At 38.1% G+C, this 15,610-nt stretch overlaps 2 protein-coding genes across 5 annotated transcripts in view; one reads left to right on the top strand and one right to left on the bottom strand.

Annotated features, from left to right (window-relative positions):
* Positions 1-2,602, bottom strand: part of LOC148215163 (uncharacterized) — a 45,946-nt gene extending 43,344 nt beyond the window's left edge. For all 3 annotated transcript variants that reach the window (XR_015796866.1, XR_015796865.1, XR_015796867.1), the window contains exons 1-2: positions 2,465-2,602; positions 1,876-1,994 (exon numbers count right to left, since the gene is read on the bottom strand). The gene's annotated coding sequence lies outside the window, so the exon portion shown is untranslated. The remainder of the gene's footprint in view (positions 1-1,875; positions 1,995-2,464) is intronic.
* A 157-nt stretch (positions 2,603-2,759) lies between these two features.
* Positions 2,760-15,610, top strand: part of CD99 (CD99 molecule (Xg blood group)) — a 29,857-nt gene continuing 17,006 nt past the window's right edge. The window contains exon 1 of one of the 2 annotated variants that reach the window (XM_007427673.3): positions 2,760-3,010. In XM_007427673.3, coding sequence (XP_007427735.1) covers positions 2,950-3,010 — 61 coding nt within the window. In that variant the 5' untranslated portion in view covers positions 2,760-2,949. The remainder of the gene's footprint in view (positions 3,011-15,610) is intronic. The other variant, XM_007427674.3, reaches the window with a different exon arrangement.

The following is a 15,610-nucleotide window of genomic DNA, read 5'->3' as shown; positions in this document are numbered from 1 at the left end:
CTGGAATTGGGGCACCAACATTCCGCTGTTTGAACCTCTTTTTAATTCAAATCCTTTTTAATTCAGTTTTTGTAGCAAAACTTCACTCTGGCAACTTAATTCCTTGCCCCTGCATTCAGTGCCACGGAGATAGAGCAACCTGGCCATTGATAATCTATAGGGTTTTGGATGCCATAAGGACTCTCCGACAGATCTTTTCTTCTCTCAGCTAACTACATAGGACTGATGTATAGTTCACACATGTATATTGATATAAGTGGTTCCTTTTTTCAGGCAGCTTTATTTAGCAAAAACGAAAGTAGATGGTTGAGCATGTGATATATGAGAGCATACAGGCCTGCTTTTTTGCCAAACGAAGCAATATTTTCAGCCCACTATAATGCAATATATACTTTTACTTGCATAAATCAGGCACAAATTCTGAAAAATACTTTTCTGACAGAAGAGAACTCAGCAGGATTGCTATATTTCAGTCAACCTAACCGGTATCAAATAACCTCCAAAGAACACATACCTATTAGGTTTGTGAAACTCTACAATAATATTTGTTACAATGATTACCAAACAAATATTTTTTGAAATTCAAAGTATGGTGGAGCTTGGGACTTTTAACTCTAAAGCATATTTTTTTAATACCACATCAATTAGAAATAACACATGCTTTGCATATGCAGGGCTAGCTTGCTGCTTAAGAGAATGTGGTTCTTGATTCAAATGTCATATTTTTATGAATAGGAATAGCAACCTTTAGCCTCACCTCCTGAGTTCCCCAACTATTCATCCATTAAATGGCCTACTAGTATATACTGCTTGGAAATATAATAAAAACTGCCAGCCTTCATGAGAACCATTCAAATGGCAGCCTAAGCAGTTTCTGCACAGAACAGGGCAGTCCTTTGCTTCAAGCATGAAAAGTCTTAGCTTGGTCCAATGTATATATGAGGCAGCCTATACAAGAAATATATGCATCCTTTCCATCTCTAGTTCAAGACTTGTGTTAGTGATTTTTGTTGGCAAAGAGACAGATATGGTTTGCAGTTGCATTTGTAATGAGCCTGCTCCTGCCATGGTATCTCACTGGCTGTTCACATACCCATGTGTTCAAGTAGGTACACAACAGCCATACTTACTTTGTTGATAAGTACCTGGGAATTGAATTCTAAAGCCTCTGCAGGGAAATAGGTGGAAAAGGCTGGAACAGATATTTCTCTGAAGGCGCAAAGCGTTCCATCTCATACAGCACAGGTCCATCTATGTTAAATGGACAATACCCTGTTCTTGTTTTACCATTGGCTATTAATTGCTATATCGGTTATTGCAGTTTATCTGTTTGCATGACATAATTGAAAGGCAAAACATTTTTTTTAGCTTGGCGCATTGTATGAATGCAGCTTATAGGCTTAGTATGTGGTTTAGTGTGTTATTAGAACCCAGAGATAGTTGGATTGAATAAAACGTAGTACGATTAACTAAGGATAAGCATGCTGTGCAAACGCAAAGTTTATCTACTGTCAAGCCCCACAATCTCACAGCTACGTTGCAGGAATACTGCATTTTGTTCCACCGATGCCAATTCATCGTCTCCAGCTTTTTTCCCTCTGAGGACCCTTTTGAGAAAGCCTGTTACACAACGCTACAAAACTACACACACAAAGACAATACAATAATATATTACAGAATGAGCCACAAATAGAAATGTTTCTTTGCAGAAGTTCCTAACTCGAGTCTGCAACATTCAACCATGAACTGCTTGGGTGAAAGGACATGAAAGCTGACATACCAATTCAAAACACTTCTTTACATGTTCAGAGGTCAGAAAGCCATATGCATCAAGGTGTGGATACTTTATACGCACATATTAGTTCTCGTACTTACACTATGTATAGATGGAAGCACGTACAACTCTTACTTCCAGATCACACTCACAACAATCCTCTGAAGTTAGTTGGGTTGAGAGCGAGCAGCTGGTGAAAGTTGAGACTTGACCGCTGCCTCTGAAAGAAGTCGTCCGTCATTAAACTAAATGAATATTTTTATTACGGCCATCGACCAGAATTTCAAACAGAAACACATTAAAAAAATAAGAATAAAGTAAAAACAAAACAAGATAAAACATTACAATTGGTGGTCAGCGGACAATCCAAGTCTGCCTAATTTTACAGGCAGGATAACAAAATTTAACTACACCCAAGGAGACTGACTCATACTGATCAGATAACTGTACATAAAAAAATCAGAGGTAAGGAGTTTTAAGACGAGTCCTCGAGTCCTTATAAGAGAGGGCACAAGATGCATTTCAATAGCACCTTGGGCTTATTAACTGTGGCCCCCGACGCGCAGGCACGTCTATCGAAAGACGAACCAGAAAATCCTATTTTTGAGGACCGACTTTTCCCCCTACTATCGAAGCAGATCTCCAAATTCCCGCCCCTGCAGCACACTCTAGTGCCTCAGCAGCACTCACAATCAACTCTAGGCGGTTAACTCCACCAGCACCCTTTCCCTCCAGCCGTAAAAATTCCAAACGCGCCACACCCCGCCGCGCTCTCGCCCGCGGGTTTCCTATTACGGGGACACCGTGACTCAACGTTCGTGTCTTCCCTCGCTCGACATCGCGGCGGGGGGGGGGGGAGCAGACATCTCCTCCGCCCTCCTCATTGGCGGCTGACCCCTAGCTCCTTCGCGGGATTGGCTGGTCGGCGCCTGGAAGGCAGCCCCCGTCGCTCAAGGGTTCGATCCTGTTTTCGCTGCAGGTCCCTAAGTTGGGGCTGTTGTGTTGCGGGTGTTACGCCAAAGTTGGCGCTCCTTCAGCGAGGGCAGGGAAGAGAAAGCGGCGAGAGGAAAGAAGAGGCGGTCGCTCTCCTGGCGCTTGCCCGGGAGGCGCTCTGGGCGTCGCAAAGTTTGCCTCGAGACTTGGACAGAAGCAGCTGTTAAAAGGCACCCGACAGCATGGGGAGACTCGGCCTGAGCTGCTCCGTAGCGCTTCTGCTGCTGGCGACCCTTTGCAGAGGTAAGACAGAGGTTGCTCGGGCCGGTTTTGTTCCCACCGTTGGCGGCCGCCCACGGAGTTGGGTGTGGTCGCTCGGAGAATCTCCCTCTGGACGCTTGTTATTTTCTTCAGCCCGGCGGTTTCTTTCCTCGGTCCTCCCTCCTCCCGCGCCTTCGCTCTGGTCCTGAAACAAAGCTTGGGATAGAGGAAGAGAAACAGGGAAACGCCTCTACGGATTCTTTTATCGATGAACGGTTTGGATCCAGCCCTCCTGCACTCGCGACTGGAAGCTTTACGCGGCAGTGCCCGCGAAGCGTTCTTGGCTGAGCGAGGAACGGAGAGGCTGTTTATAAGCGCTTAAAGAGTTTCCTTTTTTTAAAAAAAGTCAAGTTCCAAGGCTCGGTTCAATACGGAGAGAAAAAAAATACACACACACACACAACATCCTGGTTGAGGGATGGAAGCTGGGCCACTTCCCTAGCATACCCCCCCCCCCCCCACGCCGAAGGAGATGGAATGAGTGCCAGATGGCTGAGAGACATTTATGGCTCACTGGAGTGGAATTGCGCATTTTTCCTTCAGGGTTTTGTAATTCATAGGACTATAAGCAGATTAAGACCTGGCCACAAGATAAATCAGTGTTTTTTGCTTATAGCATTCGTTTTGATAGCATACGATGAGCAGTTCCTACTGTCAGGGTCCCATTTAGAACTTCAGTATACTTGGCTTAGGAATTTGAAGTTATTGTCCAGCAGAATCCACTTATTTTTCAACTTTGCACTTGGAATTATTGTACATAGCAGCCATAGTTCAACACAACCAAATTGTGTGAACCCCATTCATTGTATAGTCAACATAGTATGCCACAATCAAATCGTATTTGTGATGGCAAGAGCATTGATTTGCTAGGCCAGACTGCAGGTTATGACATTTGAATCTGTAGATTGTCAGAGGGGTCAGAAAAAGAAGTAAAACCAAAGGGAAAACTTCGAAAATCTGCAGAGTGAAATGTTACATGCACAATCTTACATTAAATGTCAGTACAATTGCATTTCAAGAAAGTATGTCCCAACTGAGTTCTGTGGATTAATAAGTATTTCTCCAGAGCTGAGATTTTAGTCTGTTGCTGTAAAATGACATGGATTTTTGCAGGAGGTTAATCATTTTATTATGGCATTTATGAACTTCTCAGTGTCTGTAAAGTATTATCCTGAATGTGTTTGTACATGCACATGTGATTCAGAGTGGGATCGGAAGGAAGTAATCACATTACAATATTTTAACATTTGCTGTTGATAACACAAACAACTTGACAATGAATAAATTCATTGTGCTATTTTTGTCTAATCGCTTTTTGAAGTTTCTTTGCTCTATTATGATCATTTTATTAAAATAATGTCCTAGAAAGCTAAAGTATTGTCTCACTGGGCTTTAATTTTGGCATTTCTGATGTCATACTTTTCTCCTTTTTATATACTTAGGATTCCTATTTACTACTGCTTTAGACTCAGTAACACTTGCATTGAAAAACGGTAGACAGGAATTGAGGTGGTACTGGTTATGCAATGTTCAGTATAGTTGAATGACATTGTAACTTACTAGTATGGACTGATTATGGCGGCTAGCCACAGTCCCTGGACTGGTTTATTTGGAAGTCATGTCTTATGACTAAGGGAGTCATAATGCAAGAAGAGGAAAAAAGATGCAGCTTCCTCAGGAATTTGGAATGTGAGCAGGAAGTTTTCCAACCCAGAATTTCCTTTGCATTTGTGAAAAATGCATCAGTGCAGTTGAATGCAGCTGTTTTGCTTTGCCTTTAATAAAATGACCTGCAAGTATTTTTAGGATATCGCAATATTTTCAGTCTATAGATTAAAAAAAAAAAGTTAAAAGAGAAACATTAAAAATCAGATATAAGAAGTAGGAGTAATCATTTGGGGGGGGAAATTATCTACATTTAAAAAAAAACATGATTTTTACTTTCAGAGGACAGAACAGTAATTAGGGTACAAACTGCATAGATTTTTCGTATTGTATCTTAAGATAGAGTAAGAAGCTCACCAATGCCTTTTGTAGCATTATAACAGAATGGGGGTGTGCCAAGTTGACTTCTGAGTTCTTTTGGGCTAGCACATGAAGCATTGACTCTATTGATACCAAGATATTTAGAACTCTTTTTCATGCTTTTTTCCTTTGAACTGTTTGCAGTTACCAATCATTTCAAAAAAGTTACCAGCTATGCAATTTTAATATAAAAGCAAGTCATTCTGATCTAGTATTTTGGGCTGCATAAGATAAGAATACCTAGGGAAGCCATGCATTTTAAGCCTAGGTAATTTATATGAAGCCTGACTATAGAGCAATTGGCTTGTCACTTTTAAACACAAGATCATACATTTACATTTCTGCAATAAACTTTTTTGATTCAAAAGTCAAGGGGTAGATCAGGCAAGCAAATAAGGAAATAAGCAAGAATTACCATTTGCAAATAAAGCTTTTTTTTTTACTTAAAAAAGTAGATTTGTCATTTGAAAAGCCCCTAAATTATTCGTGCTGATTATAAAAATTCCTTCCCTGTTCAGTCAGTTCTCCTGCATAATTCTGTCTCGATGGTATTGCTGTCCTAACTCCATAAGATTAAGCTTTGTTTTTTCAATATTTTGAGAGGTTTGATTGAATTGCTCATTGTAGCTGCTTTGAAATTAAATCATTTAATTATATATTTTCAAATGTTTAGTTGTATGCCCACTTTGAGATTGTTAAAATGTGGGATATGCATTTTATAAAATAAAAAGATGCAGATATTAACAGTAAGAGTTTGATTGTATATACTTACTTCCTAAATACAGCATATATTCAGGGAAAAAAACTTCAAAAAGTTATCTTTCCATAGTGAAGAGAAGGGTAATGGATGAGCATAAATATAACATGTAATAATTGTGAGCTTAGCAGATAAATATTCAGTGTTTGCTTTTAAGGGCCTAATTATAGTACAAGAAAACTGGTGCCAAAAGGCCAGCTTCTATCAAAAGATAAGCTCTTAAACAGTTCACCCAGAACTGACTTGGTCAGCAACCGTTTGATTTCTTCAGTTAGCCAAAAGATGTCTGGCTGTAGATAAGTTGTGTTTGCTTTATGTACTTATTCTCAGGACTGCAAATAATCTACCTGGTTCAAAAAAGTATATTTCCACCTTCCCACTTAATGGGGTATAGTCCACTTTTTGGGGGAAGAATGGAGAAGTGGTAGAAGATTGCATTATTGAATTGTAAGCAGCAAGGCAGCAAAATGCTGCACTCCTGCTTGGAATACATAATAAAGTTTAAGCTGAAAACAAACTCCAGTGGCCCCAGTACCCACAATAGGGAGAGTATTACTACACTATAATCCATTGTGAATAGCTTAAGCTGTTATTCATGTGCTTTATCTTCCTTGCCTTTCTGCTTTTTACCCTCTTGAATTGTCTCTACTAACAATCCTGTAGTAGATTTGTTCTCTCTTTCAGCAGGCAAAAAAGAACTCTTGAACTCAAAAGCAAAAGTAGCTTGTTCCCAGTGTTGCTTAAGGCAAATCTTTGCAAGCCTTATTTATATGAACAAAAAACGCTTTTGCCTTTCTCTAGAAAATACTACCTTGGACATTTGTTATCATGAGCATATACATGAATCCTATTTTTGATGACATAGATATAAACAAGATAAATTTAGGGACATAATGCAGCAAACTTCATGAAGGTGATATCTCTTGATCTGACTGTGGCTATAATCAGCTGCTCTGGATGAGGCAAAAAGGCTGATGTATTCTTGTATCAATTCCTTTACAGTGATCAACAGTAAAGGGAGCCCAAAATCAGTATAAGAGCAGAAGACTAGCTTCCTGCTTTTGTTGCTCAGCACCCCCCACTCTTGGAAGTAATACTGTATAACCATAATTTCCTAGATAATCTTCACAAATAAGGAAAATTAACAAGAAACTCCAAATATGCCTCCTTAAGTTCCTTGATGTAAAAAAAAGCAAGATATAAACTAAAAAATAACTTTACGACCAATGCCCACAGTTATGACCATCACAACATCCCTCAGTCATATGATTGCTGTTATAGTCAGTATGTGTTATCCTGTGCCTGACCTGTTGTTTTTCTTTTTTTTCCCCCTTGCAGAGCAGAGATCGGAGAGGAAGGGATTACAAGAGAGTAAGCAGGCACACAGTGGGAAATACACATCAAAAGCAATGTGGTGGCATCAGCAGCTTCGAGTGCTAAGCAAACAAGTCTGGGGTATTCCCCACTGTGTGCCTGCTTACTCTCTTGCAGTCTGTTCTCCAATCTCTCCACTCTGCAAGGGGGGAAGAAAACTGGCCAGGCACAGGAGAGATTGCCTACAGAAATCACTTTTTTTTCTTCTTCTTCTTCCCCCCTTTGCTTAATGACAGAGGCGCCAATCCCAATTTTGGTTGCTAAACAAGGATTACCGTAAAGTTATGTTTCTATTACCTAAGAAAATGGATTATATGGCAGGGAAGAACTTGCTGTTACATGGTACATTACCCTTTTAAACTTGATAATTCACTGGAGTGTGGAGTTAAAAACAATCTGTAGAACTGCCAGTCAGTTTTATTAATAGGAGTTATCTGAGCATTTTCAAAAGAAAATTCATTGCGCCAAGAATGGATAAGAGTTTGCTTGTCCATGTTTTCCTGTGGAGGTGATTTTACCTTAGTGATGAGCCTCCCATTTTTCAGTCAGTTTGAGGAGCAAAGGCAGTTTGACTATATGGGGTAGACACTAGTCCATGTTGTCTATAACAGACTTCCCTGATCTGGAGGATTCCATGCTAACTGGAACTTTTGGAAGAGTGGAAGATAGTAGTCTGACACGTTTGAAATAGTTTCAGTTTATGAAAGGATGGTCTATATTGACAGTTGCTTGTCACAATTTTGATACAGCCACTCCTCATTTAGCAACCATTCACAAATATTACGGTAATAAATGGTAATATAAAATTCATTTTCCAACCCATGCACACATTTGCACCTGACAACAAAAGCTTTCAGTGTGAAACTAATTAAGGTCTGGTCAGTTTCAGGCAGCAGTGCCAGCCCAGGGGACTCTAATTAACTGTTAAGGTCACAGAGCTGAGCTTGTAAACTTGCAGTTAGCATTTTTTAGGAAAGCACTGTGCAGTGGAGAAAAGCAGGTCAGAAAGAGATAGCTCAATCAATCAATTTTATTTCGCTCATAGACCAGCATAGAAAGAGATAGCTTGTTTAGGCAATCTTTCTGCTCTACAAGGAGGGGGGAAGAAAAAAACAGGTCAGGCACAAGACTAGAGATCTTTATCTGAATGAGATGGCAACAGTGATTTTCCAACCCCCTTCCTCACTGTGTGTCTCTCTCTGTCACTGTTCGTTTAGCAACTGTTTCACTTAACATCCTGGTTGCTGGAATGGAACTTGGCCGCTAAACAAGGAGACGGTGTAATAATTTTTTTCATAGCCCTACAAAGAGATGGTGGGAATTATACTTTACACACATGTTCTATATTCCTCATCTATGACAATGTAATATTTGCATTTATACATTTCAGTTGTTACTTGCAGTTTTGAATATATAGAGACAGTAGGAAAGAAAATAGATTCCAAAGACAGGAAATAATAATGTTACCTTTGCAAAATACTTACAATAACCAAAAGAGACAAATGGAAAAAAAATAGACCAACCTATTTTTAAGGTTTTTCTTAATGTTATGTTAAAGGCTTAAAGTATGAAGTCTTCTTTCAAGTAAATTTAGTTGAAAGGAGCAATGTTGTGTTTGAATCCAAGGGAATTAATTTTCTGTATTGCTTATGAGAGAAGATAGCACCTTTGGGGTCAATATTTTCATATCCCTGTTGCTTCATCTCTTCAGTAATCTGATGGCTTTAGTTCCCTTCCTCCAAATCTGTGTTTCAAGATGGAATGCAGGATTAAAAAACAGATCATCCCACATAGTGCATGGGCCTTGTTGGAATTCAGAACGTATACAGAGGTCATCCACTTGGAGAAATTGGAGTTACAATAACAAAATATCCATTAGTGCTTAAACTGGAACTTCTTAAATGGGTTCTATGAATGAACCCCATATGGATTAGGATCATATCTGTTTTATGATAATTAAACAGAAAAACGTCCTGCTTTTTTTAAAAAAATAAAGAGAGCTTCCAGTGATGGAATCATTAGTTACCGAGAAGTGATTCCAGTTCTGTGGTCATTTTGATTGCTCTTTTCTGCAACTTCATAAACATTATAATTCCAGTATATTTTGGAGGAGAAGTGATCAGAACTGTATGCAGTCTAAAAGATATATATTACAATTTCCATTTTATTGCCATTTCTCCTAGTTTAGATCCTATTATTAACCTTTATTTACTTTTCCTCCAAGTACTGTATATTATTTTTAAATTTTATTAGTAAATTTAGGGCTACCTTTCTGCTTTTTAAATGAAAAACAAAACAGTTGTCAGCCTTCTGAGGTAGGCAAGGCTTGGAAACAAGTTGCTAAGTACTGTGGAATGTGCTTTAATGCAGTTAGGGTATTGTAACAGAAATAATATTAGCCAGAAGTTGTACAGAGTACTATGTAACTCAAACTCCACTGCAAATTTAGTGACAACACTCTCAAACTGCAAACCTGGTCTTTCTGGAGGAATGTAGTCCTATCCAAAACAGGTTTTGCTTCAAACTCCAAATTCAATTTTCTCCTTAACAACAGCACTTATTTTCTCTAGATTTAATTTCAGTTTGTCTTCTCTTATCCAGCATGTTATTTTGATTAGGTGAAGTTCAGGGGTACTGCATAAGGGACATGGTAAAACCCTGTGAAACACTATAAATCAGCAACTTAGATATAATTCAATATCTGAAAGAAACTTGGCCACTTTACTCTTTGTGCTCTCAGAAATTTTATGAGCAAACTAAAAAGTGTCAGTCTCCATAGAGATTCACAATAGAAATCTGTCCATTGTCCTTTATTTTTTACTTTCAGTAGTATTTCACACCTTGAAAATATTGGCCTCCCAGCTTGGGAGTCTTAGCTATATTTGTTTTTATCATTTATACTAAACAAAGATTAGATCAATGGATTTCAGAAATGACTTGAAGGAGTTATTTTTCAGGATAAAAAGTTTATATCTGTGCATAAATTTCTTTCTTTTTTCTTTCTTTGCTTGATCCTACTGTTAGATGTACTCTAACAACACTGCAGTGAAGTGTTGAGTCATCCTAACTTCACTGTATGTTGCTGCAGAGCTGATTATACCATGCTGCTTGGCACCGTATATAAACATCCTGCCAGGGTTTATTTGCCTCATTGGGACAAATGATGCTTCTACATTTCTGCTTTGTATGAAATGACTAATGCTGTTACAAGTTGCTGTTATTCTTATGAGTCATCCTGGTAGCTAGACTGTCCATTTTAAAACCTCTGAAAAGTTTTAAAGTCTGCTAACCCTTTTCAAGAAATAATTGGCAAAGGTGTTTGTTTAGGATAAGAGAGACCAGCACTATCTTTTTGATTTGTATTCTGCTACATTGCAGATGACCACTAAGTTTTGAAGAGAAATTTAAGCGAACAAATTAAATTAAAACGCTATTTTTCATCTCCTTTCAAAAGTAAATTGGAACATTGTAATCATTTTATTAATATCATTATCTTGGTTCCTTTTTTACTACATGAAAGAATATTTTTGTATAGGTACTTTCGTTTTGAAAATTAAACTTCAGTAAAGAAATGTGCTAGGATATATGGTGATGGTAGTAAACCAGTTTTCACAGTTAAATCAGACACATTGCAAAATTGCAGAACAACTGAAAATAAGGAAGACCTATTTTTTATCCTCATATGTTACTGCATTGTTAACTGTACTGAAAATAAGCAATGGGTTTAAAAACTTGCTTGCCCTGTAAACCTTACTTCATTTAATTTTTAAAAGATCCTTTTATTTAAAAATTAGATGAAAAAATATGTTTTAAACTGCATGAGGAGGGCTAAATGAGGAACCTGTAGAAGAATTAATGGGATTAAAAATAATATAGATGAAATTATTTGGGATTAAACTAAAGTGAGGAATGCTGAAAGAAATATTTTGGTGATTTGTATGGATTGATGGTGATGCATAAAAGAAAAATGATTAGCGACCAAAGAATATTAGCGACCAAAGAAAAATGTTAAGGATTTTCATAAAGGCTGTGAGATTGTTAAACAGTTATAAAGCTGTAGGTGTAGATGGCATAAATTATAGAAATTGGAATTGGAAAAAATGCCATTATTATTCCCCTCTATGAAGGGAAATGTAGCAAGGCTGGATACAAAAACTACAGGGGAATTATTTTGTTTAATATGTCTAGGCTTGGCAGAATTCTGACTGAAAGAGGTATCTTTGAAAAAGAGGGGGAAAGGGGGAGTGGAAGTAAAGTATGACAGGCAGCTTGTCTGCAGACCAGATTTTTGCTCTTCTATATTCTTAGAAAATATATGCATGTGAGAAAGCTTGCTATATACAGTATTTGTTGATTTAGAGAAAGGTATGATAAAAGAAGTAGGCTTTTCACTTAGAAAATATATGCATGTGAGAAAGCTTGCTATATACAGTATTTGTTGATTTAGAGAAAGGTATGATAAAAGAAGTAGGCTTGCATTAAAGCAAACTCATAATTGGTTGTGTAATGTGATAAGAGCAGTATAAAAGTAATGAAAGTAAAGCCTAGATGAAAATAAGTTGAATGTTTAGTGAATGGTTCAACAGGGAGTAAAACAAGGATGCACACTGTCCTATTGTTCTTTAATGCATGTATGAATATTTGCATCAGGAATGCTTTTAGTGATGTTAGAGGTAGGTTGGTTGGGCGCATGAATGTATATGCCCAGATAAGATATTGCACAGTTGGGTGAGAACCTGAATGATTTACAGTAAATATTATACTGCATGATGCAACAAGAAGAATGGATGTGAAAATGAATGCAGTTGCATTTGACAGGGAAAATGGAATGAATTATTAGAAGTTACTCAAATTATGAAAAACTAGAGCAAGTAGATTAATTTGGGTACCTTGGTAGAAAGTTTATTAATAACTGCAAAAGAAATGGAGGAATTTAAGATGTGTGAATGCTTGTTAAAAAGGTAGGGAGTAGTATATGGTATATTGAATATAGTATTCAATATGTATGTTGACTAAATAAAATGGGAAATTAACATGCTGCAAAGCACAGTTTTAAAGTATTATCTGTATTTTGAACAATACCTCTATAGCTTCTGTAAATCCTAAAGGTTTCCTTAGAAAGTGGAGCAAACCAGTTTGGTCTAATGGTTAAGGCACCAGGCTAGAAAGCAGGAGATTGTGAGTTCTAGTCCTGCCTTAGGCATGAAAGCCGGCTGGATGACTTTGGGCCAGTCACTCTCTCTCAGCCCAGTTCACCTCACAGGGTTGTGGGGAAAATAGGAGGAGGAAGGAGTATTAGGTATGTTCGCCACCTTGAGTTATTTATAAAAATAATAAAGGTGGGATAAAAATCTTTAAAAAAAAATAAAATGATAATTGGCTGTTGCCAGTGATTTGCTTGGGATTATGCCCACTTGCTAAGAAAAAAAAACAAAGGTAAAGTTAGATCGTAGAGAGAATCCTGAATCATTAGAGTGGATGGTGCCTTTCTTGCTCCTGAAAACTTTATTTCCTAAAGACCCACATTTTCAGCCAACTTTTGTTTTGAAAGTGGAGAGTTAGAAGGATATGCCGTATATTAGTTGTGCTTGAAATGGAAAATAATGTCTTGTTTTGATTCTGAAACATTACATTCCGGAAGTTCTGTTGAACTGTTCTGAATCAGCCATGATTCACCAGAAACAAAAACCTGTATTGTGTGATACAATAACCTGCAGGGAGGTCAAAGTAATTTTATGGGCTAAGTAGGACAAGGCTAGTGCATGTCACCTGCTACTCTTCTTCAGAGACAAGGAGACATGGTGCCTGCTTGTGCCCCAAAGTTCTTGGCTCGCTCCTTCCTTCCTTCCTTCCTTCCTTCCTTCCTTCCTTCCTTCCTTCCTTCCTTCCTTCCTTCCTTCCTTCCTTCCTTCCTTCCTTTCTCCTGTCTCTCCACACTTGTTGCCACCATCACCACGAAAATCTGTCGGCCTTAATTGTTTCTGCTCTTGCTTCCCAGTCACTTCTGCCTGCATTATCTGTTTCATTTCATATGCTATCTAAACATTCACACTTCAGTTTGGGCACAAACCATTGTGCCCAATTCATGCCTGACCATTTTTGCTCATCCTTACTGATAAGATTATAAGGTTCTACCTCCCAAGTAGAGTTAAGAATGGAAAAGTTGATATATAGCGAGCTCCTGTATTATGAGGTATTCATTCTTAGGTGTCTGATTTTTCTGTGGCATGGGCCTGATTTTCACAACCCAGATAGTAAGGGCATAAAAAAGGCTCTGTTAGACTAGTTGGAGAAGGCATATAGTTTAAAGTTCTCTTCTCACTGATCCCTGATTGGTTTATAAACAAAAGTTGTGGAAGTATTTTGACTGAACACTCTTGATCATGTGTAACGTAGTTAATGTTGGAAATATAGGTATATCTACTTTTTGGCATGACTGATGAGTGAAGATCAGTTGCTGATTGATTGCTGAACATCTGACAAGATTAAACACCCAAGTATATAGTTTCATTTTGGCTTCATGTGTGGTGCATCCACCAGCAGAATGGTTTCCACACTGATATTTATCACAGGGTTGAAGGTCAAAAATCATTTCATAAGAAGATGTGTGAACTGGTTGCTAATTTCTGTTGCTAAAGATAATTCTATTGATGGATGGTTCCTTTCTTTCTCTTCAAAATTCTCTTCAACCCAACAGCTATGAAACAGGAGTTCCCAACTTTTTTTTTACCAGTGGGCACGTTTGGAATTTTGAGAGTGTGTTATGGTCCTCTCACATAATGGTGTCAAGGGTTAGTCTGACCATTAACAAAATAGCAATTTACTGATAAATGAACAAAGCTTTGGCTGTAGTCATCCAACATTTTATTTTCTAAGACTGAGTCTATGCAGCACCTTAGCAGCATTGTTGAAATACAAGTTATGCGCATGGTTGGTGATTTGCTTTGCAGAATGCTTGTATCCCGATCATTGTTTTTAATTAAAATAATCTAAAGCAATAAAACAAAGGCAGGCAGTTTGGCAGGTGTCTGTGAATCTCTGTGGCACCCCCAGCCACAGCGTAAGCAATCTAGTCCGTACAGGATCTGTTATTGATATCCTGTAGTTCCGTGAATGCAATGGCCTATGGTGGTAGTAAGGGTTATTTTCACAAACAGTGGCTCTTTGGAGCAGGGCTACAGCTGTTATGACACTGCAGCCTTCTAAAATGTAGAAGAAAAAAACATTTTTCCCAGTAGCAATATTAAAGGAGGGTGTTTAAATAGAACAATTAATGTGAGGCCAGAGGATTAAACTGGCCCTCTATATTGCTAATCAAAATATTTTATTTCTCTGTGAGAGTGTTAACTTTATAGACATCCAAATGATCATGTACTAAGCATTTTTTTTCAGTTCTATTCATGCAATTCTTTTTTTGTTTTTATTTTAGCTGAGTATATTGGATCTGTTGTCTCAGATTCTGTTAAGGGCATACCAGTTCTCCCTCTTTATATTCCCATTTATGTGGGAAGCAGTGGGAGATTCCTTTGAAGGAAGAACGTTAGAAATAATATAGCCGGTACATGTGAGAGTGTTTTCTGTTATAACCTTTTCCACAGAATTAGCAATCAACTTTGTGAATAAATGCACCAAATGTCTAGCATGTACAAATACATACTGATCATCTTGGTATGTGCTTCATATTTGGGCCATAATTTTGGCATTGTTGTAGTTTGCTGCAGATGCTGCTGGTACTGAATATTAACATCTGTCAGTTAACTGTTTTAGGTGAGTTGATTGATGTTAGTGGGTGTGTGTTATGTGAGCCAATTAATTGCATTAATTTGATAAACTGTCAGGTTTAGTACATTGTATGAACAGAGTCAGGAGTACTGTTTTGAAACATATTTAAGACTTGCAAGAAAGAAGGGGACATTGAACCAAGAGAAGAAATTCTTTACTCATGATCTTTTAGCCATAACTAGATCACTCGGAAGCTATTGCTGGCACAGGTGGTTATTGGCAGGCCATGACGTGCCTACCTGATGCCTCTGCTTTGTGAATTGTGTTGGTTCCCAATAGGTTTCCAGGTGCAAATCAAGGTGTTGGTTATCACTGGATATCAGCCTTTCATAGCATGAGATCAGGTTATTTGAGGGACTATATCCTGTTGTTTTTGCCTGTCTCAGACAGTCTGACAGAGTCAACATGCACATAGTCCCATCAATTAAACAATGTCCCTGATGGCACCCAGGAAGTGGGCCTTTTTTGCCTGCTCTCTGGAACATCTGGTGGGATGTTTAGCTGTTTTCGTTCGTTGCTTTTTCTCTGAACTTTCTTTGTAGTTTATATATTCTCTGTTTATATGTGTGTGTGTGTGTGTATTGTGTGTGTGTAAATCACCCACAGCTGTACAGATTGTGGCAGCCTATAACTAACTAACTAAC

The sequence above is a fragment of the Python bivittatus genome, unplaced genomic scaffold (genome assembly GCF_059951505.1).
Source record: "Python bivittatus isolate LINGU-HERP-01145 unplaced genomic scaffold, Pbiv_v1 ctg000350_np1212, whole genome shotgun sequence".
NCBI classification, from domain to species: domain Eukaryota; kingdom Metazoa; phylum Chordata; class Lepidosauria; order Squamata; family Pythonidae; genus Python; species Python bivittatus.
Note: the sequence above shows the minus strand (reverse complement) of the source record. Positions and strands in the feature narration are given on the sequence as shown.